The 14,756-nt window shown below is 53.9% G+C and overlaps 1 protein-coding gene across 3 annotated transcripts; it reads left to right on the forward strand.

Annotated features, from left to right (window-relative positions):
• Positions 1 to 1,021: 1,021 nt before the first annotated feature.
• On the forward strand, positions 1,022 to 10,763 carry LOC100442535 (protein-lysine N-methyltransferase EEF2KMT-like). 3 transcript variants are annotated; one of them, XM_054519184.2, is made up of 5 exons: positions 1,022 to 1,154; positions 4,320 to 4,382; positions 7,950 to 8,051; positions 9,284 to 9,417; positions 10,595 to 10,763. In XM_054519184.2, exons 1-5 carry the CDS (start codon positions 1,059 to 1,061, stop codon positions 10,746 to 10,748), a joined length of 549 nt encoding a protein of 182 aa, XP_054375159.2. In that variant the 5' UTR covers positions 1,022 to 1,058; the 3' UTR covers positions 10,749 to 10,763. The 3 variants fall into 3 exon arrangements, with proteins under 3 accessions (XP_054375159.2, XP_063582472.1, XP_063582471.1); XM_063726402.1 differs by having other exon boundaries at positions 10,573 to 10,636; XM_063726401.1 differs by lacking the exon at positions 7,950 to 8,051.
• Positions 10,764 to 14,756: the final 3,993 nt, after the last annotated feature.

A 14,756-nucleotide genomic window follows, 5' to 3' on the forward strand; every position in this document is an offset into this window, starting at 1 on the left:
TGACCCGAGGATCCCAGGGACCCTTGCCGTAACCGGCCCCGCCTCCCGGGCCCCAAACCCGGACTCGGCCCCGCCCAAAGCTCCGGCTCCTAGGGCCCGCCCCTGGCCCCGCCTCGGCCGACCGTGGCCTCGCTCCTGGGCCTGCCTCAAACCCTCCGCAGGTAACGCCTCCCGAACGTGAGCCACACTCCGATCCTCTCCTCAAACACCTCCCCGTTTCCCACACCCTGGACCCCTCCCTCCGTCCCGGCCCCGCCCCAAGCCCAGCTCCGTCTCGGCCCCTGAGCCCAGCCCCGACCCACCTCCCAGTCCCTGAGTCCCTCCCGACACTGGCCCCTCCTTAAGCTCCGCCTCCCAGGGCCCGAGCAGCGCCTGGCCATACCCCAGGGCCCGCCTCCTGAGCGTAGCCCGCAGCCCGGACTCGGCCCCGCCTCCCGGATCCTGGGCCCCTCCCCACGTCGGCCCGCCCTAAGCTCCGCCTCCCAGGGTTCGAGCACCGCCTGGTCATGTGCTATGACATAGTCAACGCCCCACCCCGGCCCCGCCTCCTGAGCCCTTCTCTGGGTTGGCCTTAGCCCCGCCCAAAGATCCGTCTACTGGGCTCTGCTCGGAGTCCCGCCTCCTGAACCCAATCAACGTTTATCCCCGCCCTAATGCCCGCCTCCAGGACTCTTATCCTGCCCCCACCCAAGGCCCCGCCTCCAGGACGCCACCAACCTGGACGCTTCCGAAGCCCCGCTTCCAGGATCGCCCTATCCTGGCCCCGCCCCAGGACCCGCCAACCTGGACTCTCCCCAGGACCTGCCCCAGTGACGCTTATTCTGGCCCTACCCCAGGCCTCGCCCTCATGTCGCTCATTCTGGCCCCACCCCAGGCCCCGCCCTCATAACGCTCATCCTGGCCCCACCCTAGAGTCTGCCCCCACGACGCTCCTCCTGATCCTATCCCCGGTCCCCGCCCCCTCTCTGCCCCCAAGCACTGCCCTGGGCCCGCCCCCTCTTCAGTCTTGGCCTGGCTTCTGCCCGGTTTCCCGGCAACGCTGCGGCCCTGCCCACGTCATGGCGCCCGAGGAGAACGCGGGGACCGAACTCTTGCTGCAGAGTTTCGAGCGCCGCTTCCTGGCTGCGCGCATACTGCGCTCCTTCCCCTGGCAGGTGGGCCGCGGGGCGAGCGGAGAGGCCCGCGGGGCTCGCTGGAGTCCAGGGGCAGACGGGATGGGTCTCTGTGCTGAAGCCCCTCGCGCTCCCGCCACGTGAGTGCCTGGGCTCCCGCCGGTCAGGGCCGCGCGACCCCGTCCTCATCCCTGGGGCCTGGCCAGAGTCTCTCGCACCCATCCTGCCCCGCAGGCTGGCGGCGGAAGCTGGGGGCGTCTCCGCCGTCTTGGGGGGCAGATGCGCGCTGGGTGTGGGGTACAGTTCACGATCATTTTCACGACTTTTTAAGGGCAGTAATCGTTCTGGTCACTGGGCTACAGCTGCCCTCACCCATTCTAAAAAGTCAGCGCCCTCAGGACCGCGGGTAACCATGTCCTCCTGAGCGCAGTGACCAGGTCACAGGCTGTCCCTCGGGCCTCAGTGGTCTCATCTGTATGCTGAGCACTGCACAGAATCAGCTCATGCGCTGAGGCTCTCACGCCTGTGATGGAAGAGACAGAGAAGGGGGTGGCCTCTCATCTCCCTGGGGACCTGCCATTCTCAGCACAGGCGCATGGCAGGCAGCAGCCTCCCTTATGCCAGCACAGGGGCTTAACGCACCCCGCCCCATTTGTAATTCATGTGCGGTGAGCTCACTGGGATGAGTCAGTTTGGATATGTATTCCTCCCTGAGTCTGCCCCATTTTATGGGGTGTTGCTTAATCATTTGCGTTATTCCATTGACATAAAATATTTAGCACTCAGAGATCATTCCTGGTCAGGAGAAATTTGTGCATTTTTAACCCAAAATAGAAACCGTCATAAAAGCATCATAGGTCTCCATTCAATATTGACTATAATTGTTCACATGTCCACGCTGAATGCTAACTTGGGCTCACCCTCAACACCCACGAGGTGAGTACTATTATCACTCACATTTGACCAGAGGGATTGTTTGATTAGGGTGAAGTAGTTGAGAGTTCAGACCCAGGAGATAGCCTGCCTGCTTCGAATCCTGGCCCAACCCCTGGCCCTGTGTGACCTTGGGCAAGTGACTGCATCTCTATGTGCTATTGTTTTCTTATTAATAAAATGGGGGATATAATGATACCTACCTCTTAGGGTTGTTGTCAGAGTTGAGTACAAAAGCCTGTGGATCAGTGCCTGGCTCATGGTAAATGCATGTCGGTGTTAGCTACTGTTTTTATTCGGTCTCAAAATGTTTAATAAATGCCTTACGTGAGCCAGGCACCATGGATCAGCAGTACCCATGACAGATGAGGCTCTGCTTGCATGGGAGAGCCAGAGAATAAACAAATAAATGAATAAACAAGAAAAGACCAGATGAGAGTGGCTTTAAAGCCAAGAAAACAGGGAAATGGTGAATGGAGCAACTGGGGAGATGAGTCACCAAAGTCGGGGAATCAGGGAAGCCTGTGGGTGGCAAGCCACCCAGGCGCCGAGGCAAGAGACAGAGGACATGAGCTGTTCCAGTATAATAAAACATAAAACAAGAATAGTTATACCAGATATAGATCTTAGATATGATTATATATAAATATCATTAATCATTAGTTTGTAGCAATTACTTTTTATTCCAATATTATAATAATCCTCGCTCTATAATCATAGCCTAGGAAAAACCAGGCCATACAGAAACAGGAGCTGAGGGGACATAGTGAGGTGTGACCAGAAGACAAGAGTGCGAGCCTTCTGTTATGCCCGGACAGGGCCACCAGAGGGCTCCTTGGTCTAGTGGTAATGCCAGAATCTGGGAAGATGCCCATTGCCAGGTGGACTGTGGTCCAGCAGTAGCGTAAGTGTCAAGGGAAAACACCCTCTACTTAGCAGACCGGGAAAGGTGGGGGGGGGGTCTTCCTTTCCCTGGGGGTGTTTAGAGAAGACTCTGCTCCTCCACCTCTTGTGGAGGCCCTAACATCAGTCAGGCTCGCCCGCAGTTATCTGGAGGACTAACTCTCTCCCCGTGATGCTGTGTTTCAGTGGTCACACTCCTAGTCCGCCTTCATGTTCCATCGTGTACACCTGGCTCTGCCTTCTAGATAGCAGTAGTAAATTAGTGAAAGTACTAATAGTCCCTGATATGCAGAAATAATGGCATAAGCTGTCTTTCTCTCTGTCTCCTCTCCCTCTCTGCCTCGGCTGCCAGGCAGGGAAGTGCCCCCTGTCCAGTGGACACGTGACCCACGTGACCTTACCTATCGTTGGAGGTGACTCACATTCTTTACCCTGCCCCTTCTGCCTTGTATCCAATAAATAACAGCGCAGCCAGGCATTCGGGGCCACTACCGGTCTCCGCGCATTTGTGGTAGTTGTCCCCCAGGCCCAGCTGCCTTTTCTCTTACCTCTTTGTCTTGTGTCTTTATTTCTACACTCTCTCGTCGCTGCACACAGGGAGAGACCCACCGACCCTGTGGGGCTGGTCCCTACAGAAGCCTTCCCCAAAGAGGTGGCATTTGAACTGGGGCCTGAGTGGTGCAGCAGCTAGCCATGGGAAGGGCTTGGGGAACAGGATATGCAAAGGCCTGTGGTGGAAACAAGCCAGCTGTGGTTGAGGAACAACAGCAAGGCAGCCAGTGTGGCTGCAGTGGAGTGAGCAGGGTGGGCAAGGGGTGAGGGAGAACAGGCCAGAGAGAAGGATTAGGACCAGGTCTTGTAGAGCCTTTTACGGCATGGAAGGAGCTCTGAAGCAATGAAGTGCCTTGCCCTGTGTCACATACCAGCCGAGACAGTCTGCCTAACTCGGGAGCCAAAGCTCGCTGCTGGGCTTGAGGCCCCTGTAAAAGGGCAATGTAACCCAGGCTGGTACGGGCACATTCTGCATTTCCACTTAAACTCAGAGGGCAAGCCCATCAAACCTTGGTGCCATGGCTGCCCTGGTAATTCCTGGCTGACGAGCGCAACCAGGGAGCTGGCCCATGACCTGGGTGGCAGCTAAGTAGCCAGGACTAATGCGGTCAAGAGTCAGTCTTCTAGCCTTCTTCCTGTCACTCATCCAGGTATGCCCTGCAACATCTGAAGGTCAGGCTTTCAGCTGCTGTGGCTTCCACTTCCAACTGGCTCCACGTCCCCAGGGAGGGATCACATAGGGCTTTGCCCACACATTCTACTGCGTGTTTCATGTTCCTGTAGATGCGCCCTTGAGATTTCTGTCTCCCCTCCACACAGAGCTTAGAAGCAAAGTTAAGACACTCATCAGATTCTGAGCTGCTGCGGGATATTTTGCAGAAGGTAAGAATCCCAGAGTCCCTGGGACTCATGACCCTGCCTCCTGAATCTCTCTGGAAGACGTGAGAGAAGAACAACAGGTGTGCCGTACCCTTTAAAAACACCCCTGTTCAAAGAACAAAACCATTGAGTCAGCACTGCAGGTGGGTGTCAGCATCTGCGACAGCTCCAGCGCTTTCGTTTTCTATCTAAGACTTAGACAAAGACATCAGAATATATAAAAATCTGCATGAGAGGGGGGAATCTAGGCAATGTATTTTAAACCATCCACAGCAAAAACAGAGATGACGGGTGCAAAACAGATTCTGGCATTTGGTAGATGCTCGGAGACTTTCTTTCTTGCATTCCTGAGGCCTGTCCTGCCCACTCCTGTCTATTCTAGACCTAAATGGGCCCTTGCTTTGCCCAGGGTGGGGTTTGGACTCAATTGTATCTGCAGGCAGGTGAGAGGCAGGATCACCACCTGGTCCAGCCACAGCCTGACCTTGGCCTTGAGGGCGAAGTGCAGATCACCCTGCATCCTGGGTCTTCACTTTCCAAGGGCCATGAGCCCTTCAGAAAAGACAAAGCAACAGACTCCCTCCCAGAAAGAAGTGCACCAGAAGAATACGTTTTCCATACAAACTCAGGGGAGGCAGACATCCTCCACCCCCACCCACCCAGCCCATCCTAGGAGCCCCAGTTAAGAATTCCTGTGCTAGAGGTGAACCTAGACTATCCACGTGGAAAAGATGCAGCCACAGCAGGGAAGACTTTCGGGCAATACAGTAGGTCAGGGCTTCGAGCATGGAGATACCTGAAGTTATCTCGCACCCTGCTCTGAGTTTCACCCTGAGCCTCACTCTCGTAGGTGGTGAAGCATGAAATGTAGGGAGGGCTGCTTTAAAATCCAGCACAAGGCTGGGTGCACTGGCTCACATCTGTAATCTCAGGACTTTGGGAAGCTGAGGTGGACGGATCACCTAAGGTCAGGAGTTCAAGGCCGGCCTAGCCAACATGGCAAAAACCCATCTCTACTAAAAATACAAAAATTAGCTGGGCGTGGTGGTGCATGCCTATAGTCCCAGTTACTCGGGAGGCTGAGGCAGGAGAATCGCTTGAACCTGGGAGGCGGAGGCTGCAGTGAGCCAAGATCGGGCCACTGCACTCCAGCCTGGGCAACAGAGCGAGACTCTGTGTCAGAAAAAATGAAAAACCAGCACCAGCCTGAAGAGCCTGTGTATTGCATGGGGTACTTTGCTGCCCTTGGGCAGAATCTGCATCTCTCCCAGCCAGCAGGCACTGTGGACCATCTCCTCCCTCTCCCTCCAGGCTCCTGTTTTCCCACCATCCCCACTCCTGCTGCACCATACCCTCTGCCCTCCTTTACCAGTGTCAGGCTGTGGCCACCTCAGAGCTTGCACCGACTGTTCCCACTGCCTGGAGCTTGCTCATCCTGCACTTGGCTTCCCTTGGCTTTAGCTGGAGTGTCACCCTGAGCGTCCCCTCCCCTCCATCCTGTCCCCAGAGACACACGCTCCAAGAGAGCAGTTGCCGAGTGGGCCTTCCCGCCTCTTTCATAGAGCCAGACACTTGGCGGCTGTCCTTACTGCAAACCTGGTTCACACTGGCTCCTCTGGGAGGGAGGTGGTTTGGGCCCACATGCCCTGTGTTCCTGCTCAGAATGGGCGTTAGAGATGCCGCCATAGCCTGTGCCGCTTCAGTGGAAGCATTTCTAGGAAACGGCTTATATCTTAAGACAAACTTCAGATGCATGGGGCCAGAACGCTGTGTCCATCTATATCTTTGCTGAGGGATCAGGTAGCTTGGAGTTTGCCCTCTGCTATGTTGGCTTGAAGCTCATAGGAGACCTAAGATGGGCTCTCGAGCAACCAACGTTCTGTCCTTTGCCGTAGACTGTAAAGCATCCTGTGTGTGTGAAGCACCCGCCGTCAGTCAAGTATGCCCGGTGCTTTCTCTCAGAACTCATCAAAAATGTCAGTTATGGGCACTGTCCGCCCAGTAGCCGGACAGCATAGCCACCTGCGTGCTTGAGCCCCCATCCTTCCCAGGCCCTGGGCCTGCTTTGCAAACCCCAGCATTGCAGGGCCCTCTCCAGGCAACTGGCTGCAGCTGCGTGTGACCCATGGGAGACAGTGCAGGGCGGGAAGAAGGGGGGGCAGTGTCTCTCCCTCAGTCTGCCTTCTGGGGTTTCCACAGCAGCTGCTTCTCTGGGGCCCCAGCTCCTAGCATGTGGATTCTCATTCCTACCAAGCTGGCCCAGCCCACAGCACTGGAACACTCACCCACACCCTCTGTCCTGTCCCCCGAAGGGTTTGGAGTTTCCTGCTCTTGTCCGTCTCTGGGTTGCCCCACGGGCCCCTGTTAGAAGTTTTAGCTCTTGCCATACCTTTGGAACTAGTTCCTCTGGTGAATTCTCTGCATTGATCCTGTTGGAATGATCTCTTTCCTGACTGATATAGGATGGATTTTATTTTTTACTTATTTATTTATTTTTTTGAGACAGAGTCTCACTGTGTTGCCCAGGCCAGATTACCGTGGCACAATCTCGGCTCACTGAAACCTCTGCCTCCTGGGTTCAAGCAATTCTCGTGCCTAGCCTCCTAAGAAGCTGGGACTACAGGCATACGCCACCATGCCTGGCTAGTTTTTGTATTTTTAGTAGAGACAGAGTTTCACCATGTTGGCCAGGCTGGTCTCGAACTCCTGACCTCAGGTGATCCGCCTGCCTCGGCCTCCCAAAGTGCTGGGATTACAGGCATGAGCCACCTCACCTGGCCTAGGATGGATTTTAAAGAAGGGCCCAAACATGCAGAGATTGACATGAGGATGTCAAAAGGCCGTTCCTTAGTAGGCAGTAGCAGACCTGCTGAGTGAAAGGGCCACACTTTTAGCAAATAAACAATCCCCTGCTTCTCCAATACCTGCTTTCTCCCTAGTGTTCCCGAAAAGGGCGCATCTGTGGTCACCAGCAGTTCTGCCCTGTGCCACCAGGAGAGGCCAGCAGTCACCCAGTGTACCCTGCTGCTGCCCTGTGAATCTTAGGATGAGGCCAGCCGTGGAGAAGCAGCCTGCTGACAGCCACAGCCTGCAGCATAGTCTGCCCTCACAGTTCTGCCTGGGCTCACTTCAAAGCACCTTTTGTTTTCCTCCTCTCTGTGTTGGATTCAAACACAGAGCTGTCTATCATGGTCACATGGCAGCTCTCACAGAATCCTTGTCTCCTGCCCTAGACTACACCTAACCCTACCCTCTCAACACCTCTTGTTGAAGGCCCTCCCGTCCAGGTTTCCCTACCAAGTGGAATTGTTTTTTTTTAGAGACAAGATCTCTGTTGCCCAGGCTGTCCTCGAACTCCTGGGCTCAAGCAGTCCTCCCATGTCAGCCCCTAGAGTAGCTGGGACTATTCAGCACACACCATCATGCCCAATGAAGTGAATATTTTATATGCCAGCTGGCCGGTATTACACATTCCATCCCAAATCTCCCCTCCAAACTTGGTGAAAATCATCTGGCCATTTTTACAGATTAGAACAAAAGCAAACAAGCTCTCACTCTGTCTGCCCCCAGCACGAGGCTGTCCACACGGAGACTTTGGATGAGCTGTACGAGGCACTGGCGGAGACCCTGATGGCCAAGGAGTCCACCCAGGGCCACCGGAGCTATTTGCTGGTATGAGAAGGGCACCATCCTCCCCCTCACAGCCCAGATACCCTTCCTGCACAGACAAAGTGAAAACGTGGGTGTGGGTTTAAATCCTGACTCACCCATTCTGCAGTCTTAGACATGAGGTCCATTAACCTCCTTTAGCCTCAGTTTCCCTGTCTGTAAATCAAGCACTTCAACAACAATAGCATGTCTCGTGGGGTTGTTGGGCATTTGTCCAATAGGTGACACACACTACCTGCTGCACAAGGACCTGGTGCCCAGTCCTCAAAGAATACTTGACAGGGCCAGGTGCGGTGGCTCACGCCTGTAATCCCAGCATTTTGGGAGGCTGAGGCGGGTGGATCCGAGTTCAGGAGTTCGAGACCAGCCTGGCCAATATGGTGAAATGTGTCTCTACTAAAAATACAAAAATTAGGCTGGGCGTGGTGGCTCATGCCTGTAATCCCAGCACTTTGGGAGGCTGAGGCTGGTGGATCACCTGAGGTCAGGAGTTCAAGACCAGCCTGGCCAACATGATGAAACTCCATCTTTACTAAAAATACAAAAATCAGCGGGGTGTGGCAGTGGGCGCCTGTAATCCTAGCTACTCGGGAAGCTGAGGCAGGAGAATCTCTTGAACCCAGGAGGTGGAGGTTGCAGTGAGCCAAGATTGCACCATTGCACTCCGGCCTGGGCAACAAGAACAAAACTCTGTCTCAAAAAAAAGTACAAAAATTAACCAGACATGATGGCACATGCCTGTAGTCGCAGCTACTTGGGCAGCTGAGGCAGGAGAATTGCTTGAACCCAGTAGGTGGAGGTTGCAGTGAGCCAAGATCGTGCCACTAATTCCAGCCTGGGTGACAGAGCTCAAAAAAAAAATGAGATAAAACATAGATACAGAAAATCACAAAGGAAAAACATAGCGTATTGAAACATCATAAGGCAGCCACCCCTTCATAGCCACACCCGGCCCCTGACCACCGCTGACCTGTGCTCCATCGCCAGAATTCCATCGTCTCAGGAATGTTGGATGAATGGAATCCTGTGTGGCCTGAGATGAGTGTCTTTCACGCTGCATGACACCCTTGAGGCACGTGCAAGCTGTTGGCATGTCAACAGTTAGCTGCTTCTCATTGCTGAGTGGAAATTGGTCCTGTCATCGTTTATTCAGCCATGTGGTGGATGGCTACTTGTCTCCTAAGCCACTTGTCTTCTGATTGCTGGACTGACTGTCTCACCCTCTCTTGGTGCAGGCCTCGGGGGGCTCGGTCATACTCTCCGAGAGCACGGCCATCATCTCCCATGGCACCACGGGCCTGGTCACATGGGATGCTGCCCTCTACCTTGCAGAATGGGCCATCGAGAACCCGGCAGCCTTCACTCACAGGTGACCTCGGGATGCAGGGCAGGGCACCGAGGCAGGCTTACCCTGGTGCAGTCGCAGACACGGTCCCCTTTCTTCGTGCCAGGACTGTCTTAGAGCTTGGCAGTGGTGCCAGCCTCACAGACCTGGCCATCTGCAAGATATGCCGCCCCCGGTCATATATCTTCAGCGACTGTCACAGCTGGGTTTTCAAGCAGCTCCTAGGGAATGTCCTTCTCAATGGCCTCTCATTAGAGGCAGACATCACTGCCAACTTAAGACAGCCCTAGGGTGACAATGGCCCAGCTGGACTGGGACATCGTGATGGTCCATTAGCTCTCTGCCTTCCAGGTATATGTTGTCATTGCAGCAGGTAATGCCCAGCCCTGGGCACCCTATGCAGGCGGTGTCCTTGCAGCTCTACTCAGCTCTTGGCTCTGGGAAAAGGGAACAATGGACGCTGTTGGACATGGACATGATGGGGCTTCCAGAAGAGTTACTCTGGGCCTCCAGGGTGACATCGACGGACAGGGGTGCCTCTTAAGGTGACCTTCAAGCCACAGCCCTCTTATTGGAGACAGGCATACTCCTGTTACAGTTATCACCACATGGCTCTGTCCCAGAGCCATGCCCTGTGTCCTTCAGAGACCACAAGAGGAAAACAACTACTTCTGGGACAAGGACAGGGCCCTTGAGAGAAGGTGGTGTTTGGCTGCGCCACCAAAAACCCCTCACTCCTGCCAGCACACTCAGTCCCCTCTCTGGTCGAACAGAGCTCTGCCTGTGGTCCTGGGTCCCAGCCCTGAAAACCACAGGTCCAGCAGTGGACAGGGGACACAGGCCCACACCTGCAAGCCAGCAGACTAATCAACAGATGCCTGAAACACGAAGTTCATGGCAGGGTCAGGCTTTGTGTCATTCGGAGCCCTCTAGATAGGCCGAGAACCAGAGCTGGTTTTTTAAGGAACACCAGTGAGTCTGGAGATTTTTTTCTTTTGCTTCGGTCTTTTGCAGCTTTCTCTACTAAGGGTTCTCCTTTTTCACCCAAGTAATTGCCTTTCCATCTAATGGCGCAAATGGTCAAATGGCATCTAATAGTCTCATATGAGCGCTGCCTCTCTGGCCTCGCCCTGCTGCTGAGGTCTGCATGACCTGGAACTGTCTGCTGCTCCCTTTCAGTAACCTGAAGCTTTCACCGTAGACGTGCTGTATTGCCCAGAAGCCATCGTGTCGCTGGTCGGGGTCCTGCAGAGGCTGGCTGCCTGCTGGGAGCACCAGCAGGCTCCTGCCATCTAAGTGGTCTTCACTGTCCACAACCCAGAGACGGGCCAGCTGTTCACCATGGAGCTAGGTGAGCCCGCATGCCCACCTGGGCCTGCATGGTCCCGGAGCTGTCCCTGCAGGCCTCCAGTGGAAGTGAAAGAACTGGGCACCGGGGAAAGGCTAGGATGCCCCACACTCCCATACCATGCGGGGAACTCGGGCAGAGGCCAGTGAGTAGGGTGGGCTTGGGGCATGGGGGGCTTGCGGCAGGAGGAGGGCAGCTCAGCACAGGGAGGGAGGGTCTGAGCCCAGCAGCCCTACTGTGTTCTTCAGAGCAGGGTTCCCTAAGCCCTTGGGCCTCAGTTTCCTCATCTATAAAATGGAGGTGGCAGGAGAGGCAGTCAGGGTAAGAGCTGGACACAGCTGTGGGCTGCAGGACGCTGGAGCACAGGCTGTACAGGCGGATCCACCAGGCCACTGTCCTGAACACCCAGTCGATGGAAGATGAGCAGGGTGACAGTAGAGAAGGGGAACTGGCCCCGTAGTGGGCCAGCCACTGTCCTCAGACCTGAAATTTGTCAGCCCCCAGCACCTGTGAGGGTGTGCTGTCATTGTCCCATCTCACCGACAAAGACACTAGGACACACAGAGGTCAAGCGACCCCTGAGCTCCCGCAGACTGCAGCCCGGCCACCTGGCTCTCGTGCCTCCACAAGACACACCCAAGCCCCCCAATGCCACCAGCCTCTGCCCCAGCTCCCCCTGAGCACAGCCCCTCCTGGCAGCCATGTGCACAGATGCACTCGCAGCAGCCTCTGCCTGCACACAGAGACACGGACGACCCAATGTCTGTCCACATGAGGCAGCCCGTTAACTACAGAACCAACAAACAAGCCAGCAAATGAAAGCATACTGGGTTCCACGACAGAGTCCCATACAACCTCGCACAGGAGGCTGGCTGGGCACGGGGCTCAGACCTGTAATCCCAGCACTTTAGGAGGCTAAGGCAGGAGGACTTCTTGATGCCAGGAGTTCAAGACCAACCTGGGCAACATAGTGGGACCCCATCTCCACAAAACATACAGAAACTAGCCGGGCGTGTTTGCACACACCTGTAGTCCCAGCTACTCGGGAGGCTGAGGTGGGAGGATGGCTTGAGCCCAGGAGGTGGAGGCTGCAGGGAACTCTGATCTCGCCACTGCACTCCAGCCTAGGCAACAGAGCAAGACCCTGTCTCAAAAAGGCAAAAAAAAAAAAAAAAAAAAAAAAAAAGGAAGTCTTTCTTCAGATACTTACGTGAAAAAATACCTGCAATATCTTTTAAGTGAAAAAAGTGCCAAACAGCAAAAATAGTATAAGCCCCCACCCACCTTTTTTTTTTTTTTTTTTTTGAGACAGAGTCTGGCTTTGTATTGCCCAGGCTGGAGTGCAGTGGTGCCATCTCGGCCCACTGCAGCCTCCCACCTCCCAGGTTCAAGCTATCCTCCCATCTCAGCCTCCTGAGTAGCTGGGACTACAGGCGCGTGCTACCGCGCCTGGCTAATTTTTGTATCTTTTGTAGAGTCGAGGTTTCGCCATGTTGGCCAGGCTGGTCTTGAACTCATGTCCTCAAGTGATCTGCTGCCTCAGCCTCCCAAAGTGTTAGGATTACAGGCATGAGCTACTGCGCCCAGCCCCATTTTTTTTAAAAACTAATAATAATCACCCACACATGGTTATGAGTACCTATTTTCCCGACTGCTCAGGAGGCTGAGGCAGGAGGATGGCTTAAGCCCAGGAGTTTGTGGCCACCTTGAGCAACATAGCAAGACTTCATCTCAAAAAAAATTATCACAATAATCATTTTCACATAAGTAAACCTATAGGGGAAAACCTAGAATATGTACATAGCAGGCTTGTCCAACCTGCGGCCCAATACAAATCTGTAAACTTTCTTAAAACAGTACGAGGAGTTTGTGTGATTTTTTTTCTTTTAGGTCATCAGCTATTGCTAGCATTAGTGTATTTTATGTGTGGCCCAAGGCGATTCTTCTTCTTCCAGTGTGGCCCAGGGAGGCCAAAAGACTGGACATCCCTGATATACACGGTAACAGGTGCCATCCTTCAATGGCAGGATTATAGAGACTTCTACACGTTCATGTCTGCACTACTTCATTTATATAAATACGCATTTTCCACTCCTAACAAAAACCTGTGATTGAAAATCATCCCAGGTCACAGTGTCTCACGCCTGTAATCCCAACACTGTAAGAGGCTGAGGATTTGGGAGGCTGAGGTGAGCATATCACTTGAAGTCAAGAGTTCAAGACCAGCCTGGCCAACACGGTGAAACCCCATCTGTATTAAAAACACAAAAATTAGCCAGGCATGGTGCTGCACACCTATAATCCCAGCTACTCGGGAGGCTGAGGCAGGAGAATCACTTGAACCTGGGAGGCGTTGCAGTGAGCTGAGATTGCACCACTGCACTCCAGCCTGGGGAACAGAGTAAAACTCCGTCTAAAAATTAATAATAAAAGAAGCTGAGGCAGGAGCATCACTTGAGGCCATGTGTTCAGGACCCCATCTCTACAAAATAAAAAAATTACTGGCATGGTGGCACGCACCTGTCATCCCAGCTACTCAGGAAGAGGGAGGATTGCTAGAGTCCAGGAGTCGAGGCTGTGGTGAGGAATGACCGTGCCACTGCACTCCAGCCTGTGTGACAGAACAAGATCCTGTCTCAAAAAAAAAAAAAAAAAAAAAGAATCATTCTGGCTAATGGCTCTTCAGACATCTGTGCTTATGAGAACACCAGCCCCTTCTAAGCTTTGTGAGTGTGTGTGTGTGTGTGTGTGTGGCTTTTTTTTTTTTTTTTTTTGAGATGGAGTCTCACTCTGTCACACAGGCTGGAGTACAGTGGCACAATCTCGGCTCACTGCGACCTCCACCTCCTGGGTTCAAGCAATTCTCCCGCCTCAGCCTCCCAAGTAGCTTGGATTACAGGCACCCGCCATCATGCCTGGCTAATTTTTGTATTTTTATAGAGATGGGGTTTCACCATGTTGGCCAGGCTGGTCTCGAACTCCTGACCTCAAGTGATCCGCCCGCGTTGGCCTCCCAAAGTGTTGGGATTACAGGCGTGAGCCACTGTGCCCGGCCGCTTTCTAAGCTTTGTGAAGAGGGGGTTGACTGAGCAGCCAGGTAGATGTGGGTTCAGATCTCTGCTTCTGTCTCGCTGTGCCAAGTGCTGGGGCAGACGTGGGCAGAGAGTGGACAGCGGCATGGTGCCTGCTGCTAGCCATTTCTATGAAAAACCAGATTTCTGGTCCCATCCTGGAGGCCAATTCTAGGTACGTGGGTGGGCCTGGGAACCTGTGAACCAAGTAAACTGACTTGGACACCCCCCCACCCTGCCAGGCCTGTCTTAGCAGCCCCACACAATACGCTCATGTCCTGTCCCCAAACACCGCCATCCTCAAACACGTGCTCTGTTCCCAGGCCAGGCCAGGCCGGGATCAGATGGGAAGCAGAAGCTCATCATGACCAGAAACTGTTTCCCTACGGAGAGCACTTGGAGATGGCAATGCTGAACCTCACACCGTAGGACTCACACACGACTCCAATGTGATTGTGAGAATCAAGTCACTCTCATGGGAAGAATTTTTATATGGGAAAGCGGATAAAAGTTTCATTGGACTAGAATGTTTGAAGAATGCTAAATTCCAAGTCAGGAACCACAAACTGCCCTCTAATAAGACATGGGCTATCTAAGCATGTGGGTGCCCCGTTTCTGCCAGCAGTTCTGGTTCTTAAGAAAATCACCATAAATCAGACATGAAAATTCTGGCTCCAAAAACAGCATTTTCTTTGTGCAACTAAAAACGTGTGTATCAAGTATGACGTTCCTCCAACGTGGACACACTCGGTTCCTCAGAAAGCCAAGCCCGCTGCAGCTGCCACATCCCTGGACACACTCAGTTCCTCAGAAAGCCAAGCCCGCCACAGCTGCCACATCCCTGGACACACTCGGTTCCTCACAAAGCCAAGCCCGCCACAGCTGCCACATCCCTGGACATACTCGGTTCCTCACAAAGCCAAGCCCGCCACAGCTGCCACATC

Source organism: Pongo abelii, chromosome 7, assembly GCF_028885655.2.
Source record: "Pongo abelii isolate AG06213 chromosome 7, NHGRI_mPonAbe1-v2.0_pri, whole genome shotgun sequence".
Taxonomy (NCBI): Eukaryota; Metazoa; Chordata; class Mammalia; order Primates; family Hominidae; genus Pongo; species Pongo abelii.

Coding starts and splice junctions, on each gene's coding strand:
- LOC100442535 (XM_054519184.2), top strand. CDS start 1,059: ATGGCGCCCGAGGAGAACGCGGGGACCGAACTCTTGCTGCAGAGTTTC. Junction 4,383..7,949: donor TGCGGGATATTTTGCAGAAG/GTAAGAATCCCA, acceptor GTCTGCCCCCAG/CACGAGGCTGTCCACACGGA. Junction 9,418..10,594: donor CCGGCAGCCTTCACTCACAG/GTGACCTCGGGA, acceptor CTTTCACCGTAG/ACGTGCTGTATTGCCCAGAA.